Source organism: Eschscholzia californica, unplaced genomic scaffold, assembly GCF_041429995.1.
Source record: "Eschscholzia californica isolate CP2 unplaced genomic scaffold, dmEscCali1.0.p SCAF_4, whole genome shotgun sequence".
In the NCBI taxonomy this organism is placed as follows: Eukaryota; Viridiplantae; Streptophyta; class Magnoliopsida; order Ranunculales; family Papaveraceae; genus Eschscholzia; species Eschscholzia californica.
In genome coordinates this window covers 39,380,046-39,402,641 of record NW_028238461.1, presented here as the reverse complement: position 1 = coordinate 39,402,641, position 22,596 = coordinate 39,380,046, and the positions used below count along the sequence as shown (strand labels likewise).

The 22,596-nt window shown below is 36.5% G+C and overlaps 2 protein-coding genes across 9 annotated transcripts; one reads left to right on the top strand and one right to left on the bottom strand.

The window, feature by feature from the left end:
* Positions 1-347: 347 nt before the first annotated feature.
* On the bottom strand, positions 348-7,268 carry LOC147544601 (conserved oligomeric Golgi complex subunit 5-like). Of its 6 annotated transcripts, none has more exons than XR_015223869.1 (5): positions 5,762-7,051; positions 3,946-4,419; positions 1,913-2,872; positions 1,518-1,610; positions 348-548 (listed from the first exon to the last, which is right to left on the bottom strand). XR_015223869.1 is itself a non-coding variant. In XM_086637058.1 (4 exons), the coding sequence occupies exons 1-3, from the start codon at positions 6,830-6,832 to the stop codon at positions 1,937-1,939; spliced, it is 2,481 nt and encodes an 826-aa protein (XP_086493184.1). In that variant the 5' UTR covers positions 6,833-7,051; the 3' UTR covers positions 348-548; positions 1,913-1,936. The 6 variants fall into 6 exon arrangements, 4 of the variants coding, with proteins under 4 accessions (XP_086493184.1, XP_086493188.1, XP_086493186.1 ...); XR_015223870.1 differs by having other exon boundaries at positions 348-543; XM_086637058.1 differs by lacking the exon at positions 1,518-1,610.
* A 2,626-nt stretch (positions 7,269-9,894) lies between these two features.
* On the top strand, positions 9,895-22,368 carry LOC147544600 (TATA box-binding protein-associated factor RNA polymerase I subunit B-like). 3 transcript variants are annotated; one of them, XM_086637056.1, is made up of 7 exons: positions 9,895-10,223; positions 10,313-10,474; positions 10,875-11,818; positions 12,570-13,442; positions 13,578-13,708; positions 15,610-15,949; positions 16,046-16,383. In XM_086637056.1, the coding sequence occupies exons 3-7, from the start codon at positions 11,260-11,262 to the stop codon at positions 16,282-16,284; spliced, it is 2,142 nt and encodes a 713-aa protein (XP_086493182.1). In that variant the 5' UTR covers positions 9,895-10,223; positions 10,313-10,474; positions 10,875-11,259; the 3' UTR covers positions 16,285-16,383. The 3 variants fall into 3 exon arrangements, with proteins under 3 accessions (XP_086493182.1, XP_086493183.1, XP_086493181.1); XM_086637057.1 differs by lacking the exon at positions 16,046-16,383 and adding an exon at positions 21,903-22,368 and having other exon boundaries at positions 9,999-10,223; XM_086637055.1 differs by having other exon boundaries at positions 9,999-10,223; positions 15,610-16,383.
* The last annotated feature ends 228 nt before the right edge of the window (positions 22,369-22,596 follow it).

Sequence of the window (22,596 nt, the reverse complement as noted above, 5' to 3'; positions counted from 1 at the left end):
AGCTATTTAAATAAGATTACTACGGTTAAGAATTAAGTGAAGTTAATTAAATTGACTGTAATTAATTTTGGATTGTTATTATTTTGCAAGGAAGAATTTTGAGAATGTTACAGGTAGGCTCTCTCAAAAATTATCAAAGTTTTAATTTCTAGGAAGAATTTGACAATCTTACGGCGTTAACCAAGAGGGAGTTGTCGCGTGGAAACCTAGTGGATATAAAAAGACAAACGGTTATGTCCCTAAGGATAGTTTCATTGTTGGTCCATGTAATGGATTGGTTTGTTTTAGTAAAGCAAAGAAAAGTGATACCAGAGTCACTACATGTAATCCCATCACTAGAGAATACATTTGTCTACCAAAAGGACCAAAACTTAACATTGAAAAGACTGTTTACAGTATTAGTACAGGATTCGGCCATAACTTCAATTAGTTAAAATTAATAACCACCATTCTTCCATACCAAGAGGTTGATTAACGCACTTCCTCCTCAAGCACTCCGTCCACCTTCGACCATCACCGTGTATCTCTTCTCCAGACCCTCTCCTTCGCTGGACAAAAGATGGATTGAGGGAAGATAGATTGAGTGAAACAAAAGATGGAGAAACAAAGAAAGAATGGGATGATGAAAAAAATGTCACAAATTATTTAAATGAAAAACAATGGCTCGATAGGGTTAGTTAAAGTAATACAATACTAATCCTTAGCTTCCCGAGGATTTGTTTACAGCATAACATCAATAATGTCAATATTCAGTAAAGAATTATGGGATGATGAATTTATCGTTAACGTGATAGTTTATAATATAGTGAAGGGAAAGATTATGAATGGTGAACCAAGTGCATATATTACTTGCTAGCTACATTATCAAAAGGCGCCTTCGCCTTTGACGTTCCGCCCCTCTATCTTGTACTTTTAGATAAGTATATGAAATAGCTGTACTGTGTCATATGAGGTGTAAGATAACTATATATCTCTTGCCTTGCCCCTAGACCCTAATTTCAGACACCTGTGAACCGTCAAGACTTCCGCCCCCTAACGGCATATCTTACTAGTTGATGAAGAAAAGAATGGAGCTATTCTGCTAGTTGGACAACCATGAAACCAATGAACAGCTGTGTAAAGGAAATCAAGATAAGCTGTTTATGATATATGAAGTTAGAAGCTAGAGTTGACATTCTTAATGACAATTAGGTTTTGATATGTAACTGATCCTCTGTAATTTAAGAATCAGATTCTTATCCGAATGCTAGTTTTTCGGAGATGTATCTTGATCTTGTAACCTTGATGCTGTGTGGGAGGGGAGTTTCGAATGACTCCACCTTCTGAGTTGGGAGTAAGCATTATTTCACATTTCCTGGGCATTAGAGTTTGTTTCTTGGGTTAGGGCAGAAATGCGTTGTCCGAAACGATTGCCCAGCTATCATTCAGGTTATCATGAATCATCAGCTGAAGGGGCAGAGTCTGCGTCGACAATCTAATAAATGTATCGAATCCAAAGTTGGGTTTGTCGGACGTACTATCTCTAGAATTATTACAGCTATTCGAGTAGCAATCCCTTTTCTTGCAAGCCAGTTTGCGAGGAGAGTTGGCCCCAATAGGCTCTGACAATTCTACACATAAACATGAACAAAAAATAAAGAATATCATGTTAGAACGAACAAAGAGAACAAAGTGTGTTTTCCGATTTACAAAGTAGAAACAGAGTCAATGTAATTCAGATAAGATCAAGCGAAGCACTGATTTGGGATGAAGAGAAATAGAAGTTGTACTCATCTTCAGTTTTCAAACAATACAAAATTTTGGAGTTTACCGTGTGAAACTGTGAATATCACTAAGGTTGGAGCGCCAGGAGACTCACCTATAAACGTCGAAATTTGACAATATCAATATAAAGGAAAATTTGGGCGAATACCTTTCGTTTTGTTCCTTGAGATTTTCATTGTGAGAATGCATTCTGGGTTAACAAAGATCCCAGCCGTAGCATAAGAGGATATACAGGGCTAAATTCCTTGTGTCCTCTAACCGTAATATTTGCAGCATAATCATCAAGAGTAGCTTTAATTCCTCTCCAGATCTGTTCTTCCCCTTGAGAATCCATCCACAGTGAGTACTGAAGTGGAGTGAGTTTGTTTCTTTGTAAAGGAGATTGCAACTCTTGAGGACCTCGAGAATAAAGATGATGAAGTATAACACTTGGTGGTAAATCTTGAAGAAGAGGAGAATCTCCCAATTGAGATGTTTCCAAGAAAATAACAGGACGAAATGCACGAAGTGCTCGATATGGTGCACCAAGTTGTTCGACTGGGAATAGATTTTGAGCTATGGCCAGTTCCAGCTCAACCATGTCTCTTGCCATCCTCAGTTTACCGGATTCTGAAAGCGGTCTAATGAGAGACGCATGTCGAATGAAGAAAATTAGAACACGAGATGCCATTGTTCGAGCAAGTCTAGTGCATATGGTTTCTGTATTGAAAGAATGAGTGTTTGATGAAGATGAAGGTAGCAACCGAGATAGGAATTCGGATCGAAAATGAAGCACATATTTCTGCAATTCTTCCATGTATGGTGATGCACTATTATCTATGGCAGCATCCATGCCATTCACCCCAAAGTTTTGATCATGCAATTGTAGGATACAAGCTTCTAGACGATCAAGCATTGCTTGGAATAAGGACGTTACAGAGTCACATGCAACCCCGTATATAGCTCCTAGAGAAGGAGAGAGAACATCTGAGGCGACAGATGGTAGGCTAACCATTGTAGACGAAAGACGTGTATGGATTTCTTGTAGATGTTGACATAAAGTGAAGTTTTTGAGCTGTGATTGAGTTGCAGGGCCAGTTACTTGACGAGCATCAGGTCCCGTTGATACCTGTAATTACAAAAACGATTCTATTATTTGCCATGTAGAGGTTGTTAGTAAATTCTTAAATAGAAGGAAGAGGAGGGAAAAGGTACATGTTCCCTAAGAAATATCCAACTTTTTGCCGATAATAAAGTAAAGAATATAAACTTCTGACACTAGTTTGAATGTTTATAAAGCACCCATGCTTGATTCATAACTAAAGATCCAGTTACAGCCTTGTACTTTAAACAAGCTAAAAGACCTATTGGAAGATGGGCTGATACTATTTTTGTATCTGCCTCGTTGATCTTTAAACATAAGACGGCAACACCACAATGAGATGGGCAGGAAATAGGTTAGTCCAAGGTTTGATCACAAAAACCTATTATTATGGCAACTATGCTTAAAATTACTTGTATTATGTTTAAGACAATGGCTGAAACTTTAACAATGACTTTATGGGTCAAACCCCAAATTGGTAAGTGCTAATATGACAATAAACTAGCCACCCATCAGTATAAGTACACAATTTTGATGTAGCTCGTACCACTAAAAGAGTGTTCTGATAATTTAGATTTTGCAGAACAGTCGTCCACGTCAATTTCTTTTAAGTTTGAACCATCACAGAACAAATTGTGTTCATTATAGCAAGTGGAACTGAACAAATATAAAGTAATTCTATACAAAAGCATCTCTGTGAAACTCTGAATATCAATAATTGTAGAACATCGGTTAGAAAATTTGTCGTAGTTGATGAACAAATAATGTAGTATTGGATCTTCAGTGCAATCCTGTACATTGTTTTAATTCAATTTAGTGCGAGTCCTATTGCTTGGTTCTTATGCAAACTCTGTATTATAGAGAGATAAATTTACAGAATCATTTGTAACTGTATTTCCTAAATAATGAAAGAAGTATATGGCTGACAAATTCGACTAGCCAGGCCTCATCCTAGACCTCCCACTAAGAGATTACTAACATAACTATTGTCCTAACGTAGAGACCTGGAGACCAGATCAAACATTTCAACTAAGTAAAAGAGTAAAAGAGCAAAAGGAAGAAAGTATAAATATATACAGTAAGTCAACAAGTCAAAATACCTGATATTCAGCTCTTTCTGCTAGCAGATGTAAGACTTTGCCAATTTCACGCAACACAAGCATAGTCAAGCGCCCATTCAGTTTAACAGCTTCAATCTCCTCCTGGATCCTTAATATAAGTCTTGAAATTTGATCTCTGGACGGAACACTTCCTCGACTGGAAACAGGAAATATATTATTAACTGAATCTGACAGTCGACTTAAGCAGAGTGCCAAGTAATTTGTCTGGAATATATCAATAGCGGCAATCATTTGAAATTTTCCTTCTGCACTAATAGCAGGTAGAACCCCTTTTACATCTGTGTCGCGTGAAACTCTTTCAAGAAGATTCTCAATCATCGAGTAAAGTTTTGGGTAACCAGCAGTAAATAATTCTTTCACAAAACTTGATGCAGTAAATGTAGATTTTATTTGGCTTGCAAAGGACTTCACAAGTACCTCCCAAACTCGATCCGTTAAAATTGGGGCACCCTCCTGAAGAAAGGCTATTAGTTCTAGTTATAAAAAGTAAAGACAATCATCAAAAATAAGGAGAACAAACACATGTATATCATAACCACAAATAAGAGGTTAATATATGCAGTTGGAACTTCAAATCGAAGAGAATGCAACAATTCAACCTCGACAAGAATAAAAATACTCAAAGGACAAATTTTATCAGCTTTGTAAAGCTGAGAAGAGCTTCACAACCTTGAGATGCATTTACATTATCTTGTTATAGTGATTTATTTTAATTTAGCAATCTATTTATGATGGAATTCGTTGCAGATCTATGCTTGTCAAAACTGTGACTAAACCAAGACAACGAAGGATTATTCTACCATTCCCTTGGTACATTTTTTTTTATAGCCCCAATGGGAAATCATGGTTATAATGAGTTTCTAGAGACTCAAATCATTTGGAACACACTAGATGTTAAGCAAACGTAACTAGAGACTCGTAACTTTAACCATGACAAACTAAAATTCAGCGTCCCAAGGTACATATGATTTTCACTTTCTATTGCAACCCTCTTACAAAGCTTAAAGGGCAACTGAAATCCATATTCCATCAGATAGAGTCCCCACACCTAATGTTGGCAACGTAATACACCAAGAAAAATCAGTCCTAGACCCAAATCACCAAATGCTTTGGCGAACAAACATCCAATTAATCCCCATCATATCTGTTTAGTCACATGCAGCACACAATACTCGTACATTACTAGGTTTTATTCATGCAGCAGTAGGTTTAATACCGTTTGGTCCCATTAGGTTTAATACCGTTTAATACCGTTTGGTCCCATCATATCTGTTCAGTCACATGCAGCACACAATACTCGTACATTACTAGGTTTACCTTTTTTCTTCTTCCCTTGTTCCCCTCCTAATTTTATTATCCTTCTTTACTTTTATGGTTTCCCTTCTCCCTACTTTCCCAATTTTTTGATATTTTCTATGTTTTAAGGCTTATATATAAGGGAATATCACGTATATAATTATATAAAACTCAGCCTAACTCAGTTTGAAGCATCTGCAGTAATTTAAATAAGAACTATTATGTTTGAACTGTATAAGCATACAACCTTGACTCGGCCTACCTGACGCGGGCAATTAACTCAGCTCAACTCGGCCTTGACTCGGACTCGGCCCTTTGTCGGTTAGGAGCCGAGTCCGAGTTTAACAACTTAGTTAAGGACATGAGCTGTCCAATTCCTAAGAACTCAACAATTCTTTGTTACTATATGTTAAAGCGAATAATGAACAGACTACCAGAGCAATACTACAATGAATCCCCATGTAATGAATAGAAAATATTGAACAACGAAACATCGTACCTGCATAACCTCATCAAGGAGAAGCACATGAGTGAATGGGTCTCTTTTTTTGGACAAAACTCGCTGCAAATGCCAAACTGCAACTACAATAGAATGAATATTATCCATACAGGTATCCATCCTATGCCAAAGCCCTTCTTTTGCTTTGGCTCCACCACCAACCTGAGGAGCACCACTCCTCTGAATCCCTCCTGGACCAAAATTCCCACTCGAAGCTGATATTACCTTCATGTCTAGGGCAACACTTATACTCTTCATACCTTGATTCTTATACTTATTTATTAATGTATCCACAGTCAATCTCAATTCTCCAAGATTGTAAAAAACCTGTAAACCACTTCCTACCTCAGCTTGATTCAATCCTTCCATTCCTCTCTCTAAAACCTTCATCCCTTCCAACCGTACTTTATTCCCCGTCTCAGAAAGCCAAACTAATTCCTCATCAATGACAGTAATTCCAGATAGTGAGTTCTCCTCACACAGACATTGAATCTCATGATGCAGTTGTGCTGCCTTAGAGAGATCCATTTTCTCAGGTTCAGATCCACCAATTGCCATTAAATCTCTCAATTTCTTCGACAATCTAACAACTCTAACAGTAAATTGCAAAAATTCAGCAGTTTGATGAATGTTAGAAAGTTGCGTCGTTTTCAACCTGATCTGACGATGAGGATCCGCGATTTCCTGACGAATTCTACGAACAGATGATTGAAGTGTAGAAATACCAGACCTAACAATAGAGAGAGTAGATTCAGCGTCTTTAAGAGAAGATAATTGAGATAGGAGATCATCATGACGAGATAAAACTTCAGATCGGAGTTGTTTTTCGAGAAGTCGAATCCCTTCTTCGAGCTTTTCAACACGAGCAGCTGCTGAACCAGAACTTAAAGCTTCAGAAGAGAATTGTGCGGAATTAAATTGAGTAGAAAGAAAAACAGAGAAAATTTGATCAGTGGAGAAGAAATCAAGAGGAGCAGATGAAGTAGAAGGTGGAGCAGTAGATGAAGATGGAGTGATTACAGAGGTAGCGGAAGAAGGGATAGATGTTGAAATTCTTTGAAGAATCACCATTTTTTTTCGTCTTCTCCTCTATTTCTCTTCTTCCTCTGCTGTTTTTGAGTTTTTAAATATAGGTCACCTTTCCTTTCATAAAAAAAAAGAAAGTAACTATATAGGTCACAAAAAATATGGAATATAATTGAAAAGACATAAAAACATGTGGAAATTATTAGAACAAAAGGCTAAATGTTGCTTATCTAGTTAAGTAGCCTAGTTTTATGAGTCTGGTTCGACATTGATGTGCTCTTTAGAGGTCTTAACATGGGTCTCCGACTCATCTGACACTTGTTCTGGTACAGCCGTATAGGTGCTCTTTCCTTCTCGGACTGCTCAGATACTTCTTCTAGCTCTTGGTTTTCTAGTTCCTTCGATTCTTCCTTTAACATGTTTTCTTGGTTGTTTTCATGATTTTGGTTATCTGATTCCTCTGGTACATGTTCTGGCATAATGTCACCTCCAGGTTCTCTTCGTTTACTTTGTATAAAAACAATTGATCATGGTAAGTTTCGCTTCTCAAAAAAAAAAAAATTAAATCAGTCCAAAAACGCCTATGTAGAAAATGAGATTTGTATAAAATCATATTTTTTTGTATAAAATCAGATTTGTATAAAAACGCTTGTCATATGATTTGTATAAAATCATATGACAAGCAAAGATCGTAATAAGCCTACTAATAACTAAAAATAGAAACCAGGAAGGTATCGTGAAGCATATGCGCCTAGTTGCGTCAAGCATTAATCAAACAAGCCTTCGGGCTTTATATTAAAGGAGGTGGATCCTTTTCATAAGCTACGATATTCATCTACAAAAGTCCTAGATTACGTAATATGTAATGATAGTTCTAGATCTAGATGGTGCATAAGTTTCATCGGCAATGGAATCAGGCTCAAGAAAAGCCACCTTGAAGATCCCGCTGTAATTCTTATGGAACAATCTTCTACTAAAAACTTCAAAATGAAACAGATGTACGAAGGAATTGGGGTTTCTGTCGTAAGTCGGGAGAAACAATCTAACTATGAATTGTCAATAAATCTAGGTGATTAAATTAGGTATTCTTGAAGCTCGAGAAGAGAAGAGGAAAAATGTAAGAAGTCATAAACATGCACTAGAAACAACAAAGCACCCAGTAGAAGATTCAAGGAAAATAACCAAAAAGAAAACAATAACGAAATGGAGCATCACCATTAACAAACATATTTTCAAAACTAGAAGGTCAAGTGACAACGTGAATAAGGTAGTCAGACATGAAAAGATTTACCTTGTCAAGTTGATCCATCTGATGATTAAGATCCTCAATGGATGCATCTTTATAAATCACTTGCAGAATGTACTGCAAAATGAGAACGGAGAACCTCACTCATGTACGTGTTCTTCAGTTTTGCATACACAGGAATTCCAGCTCGACAACTCACCGAGTAGAAACGACAATTCCCAAGTTTCATTTGACAAACAGTTATACAGGGCCTATCCATTTCATGCCTAATAATGGTCTCTGGACACCCTTACTCGCATGGAAGATATATGAAAGAACATACAGCATCATGTCTTAGACGGACACTGCCCCATGTATACTTGACATGGTGACAGAGACAGGCCTAGGAAGTTTGCTTGTGCAAGGGCGCCGAAAGCAGTAATCAGATGCGTCTTTAAAACTATTCAAAGAACAACTCGGCATTTGGGGAGAATTACTGAAACTCCCCAACTTTGATAATGCCTTTACTGAAACCCCCCACTTTAATTAGTAATTACTGAAACCCCCCAACTTCGTTAGATTCAACGGTTTTGTGCCGTTAGAGAGAGACTGAAATGACTAAAAAACCATTTACTAAAACCCGACCAGAAAAAGTACATGAAAATGGGGCGCCGGATACTAAATAGGGGGCGCATATATCAATAGTTCTCTTCTCCCTCACTGCCTCAACAAAAATCGCACATCTCCAACCCTTTTCCCTCCATGAAAACAAGTGAAAGTTTTCAACAAAAATCACTCCCTCACAAATCAGACGAATACAAATCGGTGAAGGTCATCACACCAGTATTCTGTCTCTCTCTCCATTCGAATACAACTAGGGTTTTTACCTTAGGGTTTTCAATATGGGTTTAATGTTCTTACCAAAAGGACAACATCTCTAGAAGCCATGATTATAATATCAGCACAAGAAACAACATTTGGGCAATTTTCTCTAAGGCCTCTTTAATTTCATCAATGACTTCATATGATCGAAGTGAGTCTATATTAGAAAGTGATATTTTCTCACCAATTGGTGATCATGTGATCATGGTGATTTTTACCCTAGAGATAGTTTGAAGGTTATTAACTTATTGAGTTTGAGAGATATTGGACTTTGATGATGGTATTGAGTTTGTTAGAAGGGGAATAATGAGGGTGAGAAGCTTGAGGGGTAGGATTCATGATATGTTCTTTCCCTGGTTGTGTCTTCTGGCTCTGTGGTGGGAATTGTTGGTCTCCTCCTGACGCCATTGTTGATTAAGAAAGCTTTGATTTGCTAATCAAACTTGTTAATTAAGTAGGATTGAGTTATGAATATGAAGAAGGAATTGAGTGATGATGAGATTTATATAGTGAGAACAAAGTGACATGGCTGCCACAGTTTCAGTTAAATGAGGTATAGGTGTCAATTGAATTGAATGCATGAATGAGGTATTGGACTTTGATGAATATGTGTGTTGTTGGATTCTCTGAACCACCAAAACCCTAGTATGACTGAAATTGATAGGGTCTAGTATGACTGAAATTGATCACTAGTAGTTCAGAGAATCCCATCATATAAAATATGACCAATGGTTGCATATATATATATATATATATATATATATATATATATATATATATATATATATATATATGTATATGTGATAGGGTTTGGGTGGTTGTGCATGGTTGCAAATTGATAGGGTCTAGTATCACTGAAATTGTCTTCTCATATGAATTTTGCGTCATCTTGGCCCTCTATTTTGATATCTCTATTCATTTCAAATAGTTGAGAGGTTTCAGTACTTACTAATAAAATTGGGGGGTTTCAATAATTACTAATAAAAGTGGGGGGGTTTCTGTACACATTATCAGAAATGGGAGTAAAACGTAAGAGGGCAACAAAGTAATATTTAAAATATCAAAGTTAAATCTAACGAAGTTGGGGGGTTTCAGTAATTACTAATTAAAGTGGGGGTTTTAGTAAAGGCATTATCAAAGTGTGGGGGGTTTCAGTAATTCTCCCCTTTTGTAATCGTGTTAATGTCTAGAGAGAGAACTGAGAAGGGGTTTCAGAATTGTTGATTTTAGGGTTTATCTTCCATTCAAAACATCAGCTCGAATTTGGGAGGGATTGAAGCAAGATTTTGGCCGGAAATCACCTAGGGCTTCATCTTCTCTTCTCGAAAGGTAAGGTTTGGTATTCTTCTTCTTTCTCTGTCTTCCTCTCATACCACTTCATTCACTGTCTAACTCTCTCTCTCTTTACAAATTTCAAGGTTTGATTTTGGAAGGTTTCAAGGTTGGTTTTGACCCCAAATCACCACCTAACAGCAACCCAACTCATCTTTTATCAGCATCGACTTTCTCTCCTAACATCATCGACTTTCTCTACAAACAGAGGGTTTCACACTTCCACTCGACTTTCTCTACAAACCGAGGTGAGTCTTCATCGTTGTTCTGTTTTGATTTTAAGACAAGAACAAGGAATTTAACTTTATTTGACAGTTTGTTCTGAAAATTGTGAAATTAATCTGATTTTGCACTAAATTGTGCCCTAGATGTCTAATGTGATGAAAGTGGTCGAATTTGCCCTAATTATCGTGAGATGGGTTTGACATATGTTCTCATGTATTTTGATTTTGCTCTAGATTGTGCCCTAGATGTGTAATGGTGAAATTAGTCTCAAATAGTGTCTCAAATGGTGAAATTAGTCTCAAATAGGTGATGTGTTCTCATGTATTCCATAGAAGAAAGTGAACAGATAATGTGTTCTTTTTGTCTTTCGGAGTTTGCTTTGCATTTGTATAATATTTTTCTGCTTGTGTTCTTTTGTCTCAGGAAATTCTTGGACCTGAAGGATTCAGTGTATATATGACTGAGTCGTCTCCCAAGATTCTTAACTGAAGTGTACAAGGTTATGTACAAATATTGCGTGGAAGAAGAGTTCTTTTCATTCTCTTCTCTTTGATAATTGAAGTGTACAAGGTCTCCATTACGAAAGGGATGATGATAGTGCTTAAACCCTAATCGAAGATTTTAGGGTTTCGTTCTCCATTACGAAAGGGATGATGATATTGAATCTCCTCCGGTGAAATCAGTTAACGTATTCAAGCTCCGCCATTCAAGAGGAAAGCTTGAAATTCGTAACATGTATATCATGATAATTCCGCTTTCTTCATTAGGGTTTTGAAGTGAACTGTGACCGGAACAAATCTATTTAGATATGGTGGAAAAAGTATTTTGCCATGATTGTGGTCATTCGGAGTTCAATTGTATCGATGGATTTTACTATTGCCAAGAGTGTGGAGTTCAATCTTCCGATATGGTTGAAACTGGTGTTGCAGATGAAGATTTATGTAACTATGATAATCATAAAGGAATGTACTCACAGACTCGTCGCCGAACTATCAAATCTGAGTCTGGTTTATCACAATCTCAAACTCAAGGAACCTTTTGGGATGAGTTAAAAAAATCTGATAATAGGGATCAAATAAAACAAGAAAACAGTGATTGGGGACCTTCTAAACCTAATGATTTTGGTAGTTTTAGGGTTTCTTCTCAAAATGCGGAAGATTTAGCATCTAACCTTAGATTAAGGTACATTATGGGAATCCAACTAATGATTCAATTTCAGTGTCAGGCTTTGGTTGAAGAATTTGGTGCTAGTCCTTTGATTTGTGGGTTGTCTGGGGTGATTTGGTTAAGATTTGTTAGTGTTTGTGGGGTTTTTGATGAACATTGGGCAGATAAAATGATTGAGGATTCAGAGATACAGAAAGAAGGTAGCTAGACAGTACTATACCTTCTCCTCTTGTTGATGTGTTTTCTTTGTAAATTTAGGGCAAATTAGCTAAAACGCCTACACCAGTATTTCTCAGAAAGGATCTATCGATTTCTTTAGGCTCCTTAAGTAAGGACATGTTTGCATGAGTATGGTTTGCACAAATTTGCATGGGGTTGCTTAGATTTTCCCAGAGATGTCTAAACATCGACATGTCTTTTAACCAAGACTAACGCAAAATTGAGTTATCAGCTCAACTCTTTGAGCAGATTATTTAGTGTTTGGTACAGATTGTTGCAGCGAATGTGAGGAGAAAAGAATGTTTTTCATTACTTTTACGGGTAAAAAACATCAAGTCTTCATCTGATGATATATCTGTCAATTTGTTGCAAGTTAATCTATATGATTAAGCCAATTATAATTTATAAGTTCACAAACTCTAGTAGAATTACATTAAGTTTGAGTGCCAACTTTATTGAATGATCCGCAGTCGCCAAAATTCTAAACCTGAATTCTAGGCTTCAACATGATTTTAATTGTTTCCATGTTCTATTTTGACTGTGAGATTGTAGTTTTACTGGTACATACCCCACATTAGTGCTCTTTTTAACCGTTCTGTTTAAGAGTCTGAATTTATTTGTATCCTTTTACGGAAGCAAAAGTATCATCTCTTTCCATCCGTGATGTTTTTACTCTCTCTGGTATTTACCATTGCATTATTTACTAGACACCTTCCGGATCATTCCTTGCAGGCGTTGATAGCAAAAAGCATCGTTGGGAACACAAACACGAGCTTCATAACAGGCACGGGCAAAGGGCAGTGATAATTTGGTTGAGATCTTTGAAAAAGAAAATACCACTCTCATTTTCTTTAGCGGTTTCTTTTCTGGCTTGTCATATTGCAAGGGAGGCCATCCTACCAACAGATATAGTAAAGTGGTCACTTGAGAATAAGCTCCCGTATTTGAGTGCTTTCCTCAAAATTGGAAATCTATTTGATTCATCAAACACCAAGTTTCCATTAAGTATAAAATTCATGTTTAAGCCTTCTCAAGTTGTTGATTCAAAGATGTTGGAGTCACTGTCTGGTTCTATTGCTCAGCGTGTAGGTTTGGAACTTCCTCCAGTGAACTTTGAGGCTATATCTCGCCGCCTTCTTAAACAACTTCTACTTCCAGTGGAAAAGATTCTTCCATGTGCGTCTTTGATACATCAATGGTCGATGCCTCCAGAATTGTGGTTGTCAGCAAATCAGAACAGGATTCCATCTCGTGTTTGCGTGATGTCAATTCTTATGGTAGCTATAAGGGTTTTGTACAATATAAATGGTTTTGGAAAGTGGGAAGAAAAGTTTTCTGGTGTTGATGTTGCTTCTTCGAGTCACCAAGTAAAGAGACATAAAGGAACATGCATGCCCCCGAAAAAGAAAATTAGTGCTAAAAACTGTTCTCAGCTTTCGGACCCAAAAGTTAAGTCTGGCAAGAAGAGTGATGGTGCTACCAAGTTGCACAATACGAGTACAAAAAGAGGTAGAGGCTCATTACATAATCAGAATCCTGAGTTGGATACGGCGCAACTACTTTCTCACCTTGAAGCATCATATGAAAAAACTCGTGACTCACCAGGTAACAACCTTTGAGTAATTATAATGCACAAATTCTCGGCAATCTAGTTGTTCTGTGAGCCGTATTATGTTCTCAATCCAAGTATTAATTTTGATGACTATGAATCATATTGATTATTTTCTCTCTTGCTGACAGAATATTTAAGGGACTTACCGACCTATCTCAAATACTGTAGGGATTTGTTCGGTGGACCAGATCCACCTGGTGGAGATAACCGTGAAAATGATTTAATCAAAGATCTTTGGGAAATCTATGAGAACGAAGAGGTATGTTATAATTCCACTAGCCAGATTTAGCTACCCGTATGTTCAGAGTCTTAGGACCATCTATATGTTTCACTTTAAGCAACATATGTTTCACTTTAGGCTGCCTAAGTTCTAGCACATTGTGTTAGTTGCGGGGTAAAAATACAAAAAAACATCGGCAAATGCTTAGTTTCTATTTACTATCCAAAAATTCAAAAAATATTTACTAACCAAAGTTCATCTACAAAATCTATCTGGGTATTTAGGCAACCCGAGAATCATACGAGACACCAAGGAATGAAATGTCGACATATTTCGGCCGAAATGGCTGAAATATGTCGGTTTTTCATTCCACCGACAGGAAAAGCTGGATACATATTTTTCGCGTCAGATTTCCACCAAAATCTGGCACGAAATTGCGAAAAAGCTTTAGGGTTTCGAAACCCTACTGGATTCTAACATTTGATTGAAAAAACTGAACACACCTTCATCGTTTCTTCTTCATTTTGTGGTTTGTTTCATCGAATTTTCTTCTAGATTTTTTTTCTAATTCATTATTAGTCATCTTCAGTATGAAAGCCCCAATAGATTTGTATCAACTTGAGAAGATTTGAGAACTTAGAAAACTGTAGAGAGAGAAAGCTTGAAGAAACCCTAATCTTACGTACTGTTCTGATCATTTGCGAAAGAGAAGAAACCTAAAAGTGTATAAGAGTTTTATATGCACCCAGTATTAGTGTAAAAGGCGCCCCTTCCCTCATAAACCTCCTACCATAAGAGAGGCGCCTTTAACAATTATGCAGGGTGTCTTCACAATTGAGTCAAATTTTGTTGTACTCAGGTCCTCCTTTCTGACGTTTCATGTTTTTACTTCCAAGTATACATAATTGTTTAAAACAGCAATTTACTCCCTGCCATAACTATATATTTTTTGAAAATTCCTACCATAACTATATAAGTTGAAATTGTTCGATTTACCCTCCCAACCTAACTATGTGATTGAAGATACCTCCCCAAACTAACACAAATTGTTAAAAATTTATTAATTTTCTCATGTTTACTCCCTGTATCAACTACTTATAACTACTGGCAGTAAAAATCGGGTGTAGTTGTCAATAAGATATCCAATTTACCCCCCTAACCTAACTGTATGATTGTTAGAATAAGCATAACATCTTTTCTATGCTTTGTTATAGTTTAATATAATCTTGCCATATGTAATTTTGTTATATTTCTATCATTTCCGCAAAATTGTGAAATTTCCACACAGACCGAAACGTGTCCTCGAAACGTTTCCACTTTTCGGCCGACCGAAATTTCTACCGAAACCGAAATTTCATTCCTTGCGAGACACACATAATTGTTTTAAACGCAACTATCGGCATGGAAGTTGGAACGAAAGATTATTATCATCTTTGTCAAAAGACCCGATCTATTAAAAGAAAAACCTCCCCGATAAGATTTGCTTTCTTGAGCTCTGAGAAAAAGCTTATTTGTCACCTTTCTTGCAATTTCTGGTTTTCATTTTGTTGAAGGATTTGACGAAAGCCAATGCATATACACAGCTGATGTTGTTACTCTTTTATAAACAACCATTAATCTTCAACTTGTGAAATTTACTTTGATTTAAAGAAAAGTAATTACTCGATTCAGTTCGAGATGTTTTGGGTGAAAGGCTCGATTCCACACTTTCTTTGTTTAATGACTTTAATCTGGCATTTGCTGTATATTGTCTCTTTTCACTCTTCAAGTATGCATAATTACGAGAAACATATTTTTAGGTTTTCGATACAAGTCAATCTTGAATGCTTCTATTGCGTTATTATATTGCTTTAAGTTTGTTCTTTCGAGATAGTATAGTTAATGCCAATAATATATTTATGCACGGATGTAGATTCTCAGAACTCTACTTTCTGTTTCAGGGTTCTAAAGAACCAGCAGAAGCAGGAACTGGAAGCAATAATTACTGCAACCAAGAATCCGCTGCAGATTTGTCCATGGATGACATAAAACCTACAAAACCCAAGTATAGTAGTAGTAGTTCTCCGGTCGATAGCAAATCTGATGATGATAACCCTTCTCCAAGTTCGCAAGAAGATCAAAACCCTCCATTCTGTTCCAAATCTTCATTAAGAACTGACAGGAAAGCAACCCTCAAACGGCTAAAATCAAACATGGAAGAAAGTGGGTTCCGCTATATACCTCCAAGGGTCAACCTCAAGAGATTCGATTATCTTCATTATGTAAGGAAGAAAGACGAAGGTAACCTAGTTTATGTAGCTCATGCCGACTACTATACTTTGCTTCGTTCTTGTGCTAGTGTTGCTCAAGTCGATGCTCGCTTTATGCATTTTGCAGTGTTAAAATTTGAGAAGAGGTTACAATGGTTAGAAAACCAAATCGATCGATGCTTACACTTGAAAGCAAGAGATAATATTCCTTTCAAGTCTGATGTAGTTTTAGATGTAGATGTTGAAACATCACAAAGTAAGGGTAATTCTTTTGATCTTTCTAAGCTTAAGGTAAATGTAGATGAAGAATCAGAAGATGATATTAACGATTCTCTCGACTACTCAAATTATAGGTTTGTAATTTAGTCTTGATTTTTGTAAGAAATATGACTGGTAACAGCGGCAGAGTCTAGAGAGAAATATTGTGGTTCATGAGGTTGAATAATACATTATTTGTTGTTGCAATGAGGTTGAATACTTGGAAGTGTTCAAATTAGGTCTTACGCAATAGAATTCAACCATGTCTACACTAGTCATATAATATATTTGTAGGTGATCTTTATAAGCTGTATATATCGATATATGTATGTTTCGTTGGGGGTGTTGCCCGTTTTATAACTAGTCCTAGTAAAAATATCCAACTAGGCTACAAAACCCTCTTCATTGGACTCCCGCATGAACCCCATGTGAGAGAAACAAAGATTTCTCTCTCCACCTGACTTAGTCCCAGGAGGCGGGTTGAGTATACTGTTTGAAAAATATCTATTCGTTTTTAGGTCAGAGGTCTCTCTACTTTTGTTATTTCTAAAGTTCAATTTCTATGTTACATTTGTTACTTGCTTAATAAATCATGAGCTACTTAAGTTCACTTCTTTCTTGCTTGTTTAGATGGACATGGAAAGAATGAACTAATCTAAATGTATCTACTCTTTAGCTTCTTTTAAACCTAACAAATTTTCATTGATTCAGTAAACAAAACAAGCCATAAAATCAGATCTCTTCATTACATTTGGTCTCGATTATTCAAACATTTTGTATCACAATTTACACATTATTCTTCATTGCCCTCGCTATCCTTAGTAACAGGAACTGTCGTACGATCAGCTCCACCTATAGTGCACCCGAAAGGCTCATGTGACATCCACCTATAGTGCACCCGAAAGGCTCATGTGATATCCACCTATAGTGCACCCAAAAGGCTCCTGCTTGGATGGTTGCCTTTTTCACCGCAGGGAACGACTCGCGAAGTATTCACTGAATCCCTTCAAGAACGGGTCCAAGAATTTCCTGAGACAATAGCAAACAAGCCAAACATATTATACAAATGCAAAGTAAACTTCAAAAAAAATGCCCACATTGAGTTTGTGTTAGACAATCATTTTGTGTTTGGGACCTTATTAGATGAAGAATTTCAAGGTCAGTGTTTATATTTTGGGGTCTTAAAAGATTAAACACTATAAGAGGATTTAAGACTAGGGTAACTGAATCTTCTCCAAAGTAACTGGATCCCACAGATAGCAGCAATTTCCCAATTCCGTCCGATTATCATGGTCATCGACGATCATAACTAACCACCTTGATTGTAGATTTGAATTGGGTAATTGCCAATTACGACATGTGTTTGGTGTTATGCACTTTTAAGTTTTAACTAAGAAACTAGAAAAAATTAGGACAAAGATTCAACTTTTAGGGCAGAAACTCACCTTGCTCAGATGATGAAGCCCTAGGTGGTGGTTTCCCCTCAAATCGAACTTGGAACTCTCCCAAAAATCCTTCTTCGTGAAGCCCTAGCTCAGAAATGGGGTTTCTTCATGTTCAGGAGGTAATTATACAAGAGAACAACACCTAAAGAGAGATATACAAAGATTCAGAAGATAGAGAATGAAGAAGAAAACCCATGAAAACTCACCTTTCCATAGGGGTTTTAGTAATTACTAATAAAATGTGGGGTTTCAGTAAACAGATTATCAAAAGGCGGGGTTTCAGTAATTCTCCCGAGAATCAAAGCATTCCACTCTAATTATAAAAATGCCTTCCTTTTAGTATCGGGTATTTGGAGGGACTGATTCAGAAAGGGAGAATTACTGAAACCCCCCACTTTTGATAATGCGTTTATGGAAACCCCCCACTTTTATTAGTAATTACTGAAACTCCCCACTTTCGTTACATTTAACTTCGATATTTTCAATATTACTTTCTTGCCCTTTCACGTTTTACCACACCTTTTGGTAATGCGTTTACCGAAACCCCCACCTTTTATTAGTAATTACTGAAACAAATTTAGTCACTGCAATTTTAGTAATTACTGAAACAAATTAATGGTAAATTGCAAACAAACTAAGTCACTGCAATTTTAGTAATTACTGGAACAAATTGATGGTCAATTTCAGACAAAAATGGAAACCTAGTTGGACAAATCCCTAATTCCAAGAATCCTAGCTCGAAATTGAAAAAGTTCTAATGGAGTACACCACTAATTCGAAGATTCCTCGCTGGAATAACTGTAGCTCCATTCGGGAATCTTTAGAGAGAGAGACAACTCGAAATTGCAGAAATTGTGTATTGACTTCACCTCCAATTCGAAGAACCCTAATTCGATTAAAGGGTAGTTCGATCAGTACGAGAGAGAGAAAGAGAGAGAGAGAGAGAGAGAGAGAGAGAGAGAGAGAGATGTATTACCTGGTTTCGACAATCTTTAGAGAGAGAGAGACAACTCGAAATTGCACTAACCAAACACTAAGGGCAGTTAAGTAAATAGACAAGCACTAACCAATATTTTCCGTTAAATCTAACGAAAGTGGGAGGTTTCAGTAATTACTAATAAAAGTGAAGGGTTTCAGTACACGCATTATCAAAAGTGGGGGTTTAAGTAATTCTCCTAGAAAGTCGTAGCATTCCACTCTAATATTACAAACCACGTCACCAGCTATGCCCGGTTGGAGCGCCAGATAATTAAATTCCACCTTTGCCACATGCCCATATAAACCCTAAAGCTAGCTAGACGTTATAGCGCAAGCAACACCTAATTCCTCGCACCAGATAATGGCGGATCTTCTCCCAAAAGTATTGGTGCTACCATAATAAACTCTAAACCCTAAAACTTATCATACATACACTACAGCTAGCTATACATTGAAGGGCAAGCAAAAGGTGATTCAAATCATGATGCAGGGAGGTTTTCATGAGATATTCCAAGTATCTTGGATATCTTAAAATCTAGTTATTTTAGTAGCATAATATTTTTGTTAGTAGAGAATTATTATTTTTAGCAGTTTTATATTTTTAGGAAACCTTTTAGGTTTTAGATTCTAGTATTTTATTTATATAGAAGTTGTTATTAGAATTTGATTAGGTTTAGGAAAGTAGTATTTTATTTATTAGAAATTGTTATTTGAGTTTAATTAGGTTAAGGAAACCCTAATTCTATATAAAGGGGGAGTTAGGAGTTGTTTTATTCATTCAAGTTTATCAATAAAGTTCAGCTTTTTAGTATTAAATCTTCTTATAGTTTCGTTCTATAGTCTTTAGACGGAGTTCTAAGATTTTTTCTGAGTTTTAAAAGTTTTAGACGGAGTTCTAATTCTTTTCGGAATTTTCCGCTGCGTCAAATCACCAAATAATTAATGGAAAACTTTCTCCCACAAGAATTAATGCTTGACATATTTTCTCGCTTACCGGCGGAATCAATTATACGGTGCAGAGTAGTATCCAAAACATGGCGAAATCTTCTTATTCTTACTGACACTAACTTCATCAGTATGCACCTCAATCATCAACTTCATGGTAACCATAGCCATTCTAATCACAATGATGTAGACAGTGAGCCAGGTTTGAATCTTCTTTTTTTGTCTAATTCATCAAGTAGTAACACAAAATACCAATTTTGCTTTACTGGGTATCCTTATAATGGATATAAAAAGATAAACAATTATGTCCCAATGGGTAGTTTCATTGTTGGTTCATGTAATGGTTTGGTTTGTTTTAATGAATATATTTTAAAAGATAACAACGTAAGTGGTTCTAGAATCAATATATGTAATCCTATCACTAGAGAATACATTCATCTTCCGTACGGACCAAAACTTAACATTCAGAATGAAGTTCACAGTATTGCTATAGGGTTCGGCTACCATCCTTCAACTAATGATTACAAAGTTGTTACAATCACACGGTACCGTTTCGAAAAAGAGTCACATGTAGAGGTATACTCTCTTGGAAGTGGCAAATGGAGAAACAAAGGTGTAATCCCCTTCTTGTTTCTTACTAGTAGCTTAGGTACACTTGCGAATGGAGCTCTTCACTTTCAGGACTATTCTAATGATGGTCGTTCCATTTATGCGTTTGATTTGAAGAATGAAGAATTCAATATCCTCCCTACTAATCCTAAGTTTGAGTCTTTTATATCCTCACTCTCTGTATTGGATGGTTGGTTGTGCGCGACCGAAAAAAAAGAAAATAGTATTGACTTATGGTTATTTAAGAAGAACAAAATGGACAACAACACTAATATTACTACTAGAGATCAAGGCTTACAAGAAAACAAATACCTCAACTGGAGTTGGATTAGGGAATTCAGCATACCAAAAAACACCATTCTCTCCCACTCCATCTTTCAACCATTAGCCATCACAAGAAGTGGCCAACTTATACTCTCTGTAGATTATGCTTTCGAAAATATCTATCGTTGTGACCCAAAAGATGGAAAGTGTGAACGCCTTTCGAATTTGAGATTTGATCAGGTAATTCTTCATGTGAACAGCTTTGTCTCATTAGTTTCTCTAGGAGAAACCTCCATGATTAATGATGATAAAAAAGTAGTTAATACTTCAAAAAGAAGAAAGAATATTTTCTCTATATTACTGAGATGTTTAAATAACTAATGAGTCTCAATAATTATCAATTGCTCTATTTCCAATATTTAGTTTTTTGGGGAAACAAACTGTTTCATTAATCTTTTTTTTTTTTTTTTTATGAAATAACCATTTTTCTTCCTGACCTGAAATTCTAGCTTGAGGTAATGCATCTGCTGCCATTTGAAGGTGTCTGATAACTTCAATTAGTGTGATGAAATGATATACTTTTTAGACAATGGAGCTTGGATGTGGTAACTTTTTTGTTTCATAATCTGTTTTTTTTTCTTTCTTTTGGTGTCTGGGACTGGTAGCAAGGAATGGAGTAATCTTTTAATTGCAGTTCTTATTCGTACTATATGTTCAGGAAGTTTATGTTGAAGTTATTACGATTTGCATGTTTTTACATCATTTCATGTTTCAAAGTCATGATATATTTACAAGGAAAATGAGCTTATGTCCGGCTACTCTCCCATTGTACCCTGAAAGGCTCATGTGATATCCACCTATAGTGCACCCAAAAGGCACCTGCTTGGATGGCTGCCTTTTTCACCGCAGGAAACGACTCGCGAAGTATTCACTGAATCCCTTCAAGAACGGGTCCAAGAATTTCTTGAGACAATAGCAAACAAGCCAAACGTATTATACAAATGCAAAGCAAACTTAAAAAAAAAAGGCCTACATTCAGTTTGTGTTAGACAATCATTTTGTGTTTGGGACCTTATTAGATGAAGAATTTCAAGATCAGTTTTTATATTTTGGGGTCTTAGAAGATGAAACAGTATAAGAGGATTTAAGACTAGGGTAACTGAATCTTCTCCAAAGTAACTGGATTCCACAGATAGCAGCAATTTCCCAATTCCGCCCGACTATCATGGTCATCGACGATCATAACTAACCGATCATAACTAACCACATTGATTGTAGATTTGAATTGGGTAATTGCCAATTGGTTTGTCCCTGCCAAAGGCGTAGGTTGTGCCTTGTACGACCCAAGGATGGTTCGCCCCTAGGCTACCAACTTAGGCCATGCCAAACACGTCCCTGCCTAGGTTACCAACTTAGGCCATGCCAACTTAGGCTACCAACTTGCTAGTGTTGCTCAAGTCGATGCTCGCTTTATGCATTTTGCAGTGTTAAAATTTGAGAAGAGGTTACAATGGTTAGAAAACCAAATCGATCGATGCTTACACTTGAAAGCAAGAGATAATATTCCTTTCAAGTCTGATGTAGTTTTAGATGTAGATGTTGAAACATCACAAAGTAAGGGTGATTCTTTTGATCTTTCTAAGCTTAAGGTAAATGTAGATGAAGAATCAGAAGATGATATTAAAGATTCTCTCGACTACTCAAATTATAGGTTTGTAATTTAGTCTTGATTTTTGTAAGAAATATGACTGTTAACAGCGGCAGAGTCTAGAGAGAAATATTGTGGTTCATGAGGTTGAATAATACATTATTTGTTGTTGCAATGAGGTTGAATACTTGGAAGTGTTCAAATTAGGTCTTAAGCAATAGAATTCAACCATGTCTACACTGGTCATATAATATATTTGTAGGTGATCTTTATAAGCTGTATATATGGATATATGTATGTTTCGTTGGGGGTGTTGCCTGTTTTATAACTAGTCCTAGTAAAAATATCCAACAAGGCTACAAAACCCTCTTCATTGGACTCCCGCATGAACCCCATGTGAGAGAAACAAATATTTCTCTCTCCACCTGACTGAGTCCCAGGAGGGGGGTTGATTTTAGGTCAGAGGTCTCTCTACCTTTGTTAATTCTAAAGTTCAATTTCTGTGTTACATTTGTTACTTGCTTAATAAAT

Excerpts from the sequence above, each read along its gene's own strand:
- LOC147544601 (XM_086637060.1), bottom strand. The coding sequence starts at position 6,832 with ATGGTGATTCTTCAAAGAATTTCAACATCTATCCCTTCTTCCGCTACC. Across the intron at positions 4,420-5,761 it reads TCCTTGATGAGGTTATGCAG|GAGGGTGCCCCAATTTTAAC; the intron begins GTACGATGTTTC and ends GCCTTTCTTCAG. Across the intron at positions 2,873-3,945 it reads CAGAAAGAGCTGAATATCAG|GTATCAACGGGACCTGATGC; the intron begins GTATTTTGACTT and ends TTGTAATTACAG.
- LOC147544600 (XM_086637055.1), top strand. The coding sequence starts at position 11,260 with ATGGTGGAAAAAGTATTTTGCCATGATTGTGGTCATTCGGAGTTCAAT. Across the intron at positions 11,819-12,569 it reads TTCAGAGATACAGAAAGAAG|GCGTTGATAGCAAAAAGCAT; the intron begins GTAGCTAGACAG and ends CATTCCTTGCAG. Across the intron at positions 13,709-15,609 it reads AAATCTATGAGAACGAAGAG|GGTTCTAAAGAACCAGCAGA; the intron begins GTATGTTATAAT and ends TTTCTGTTTCAG.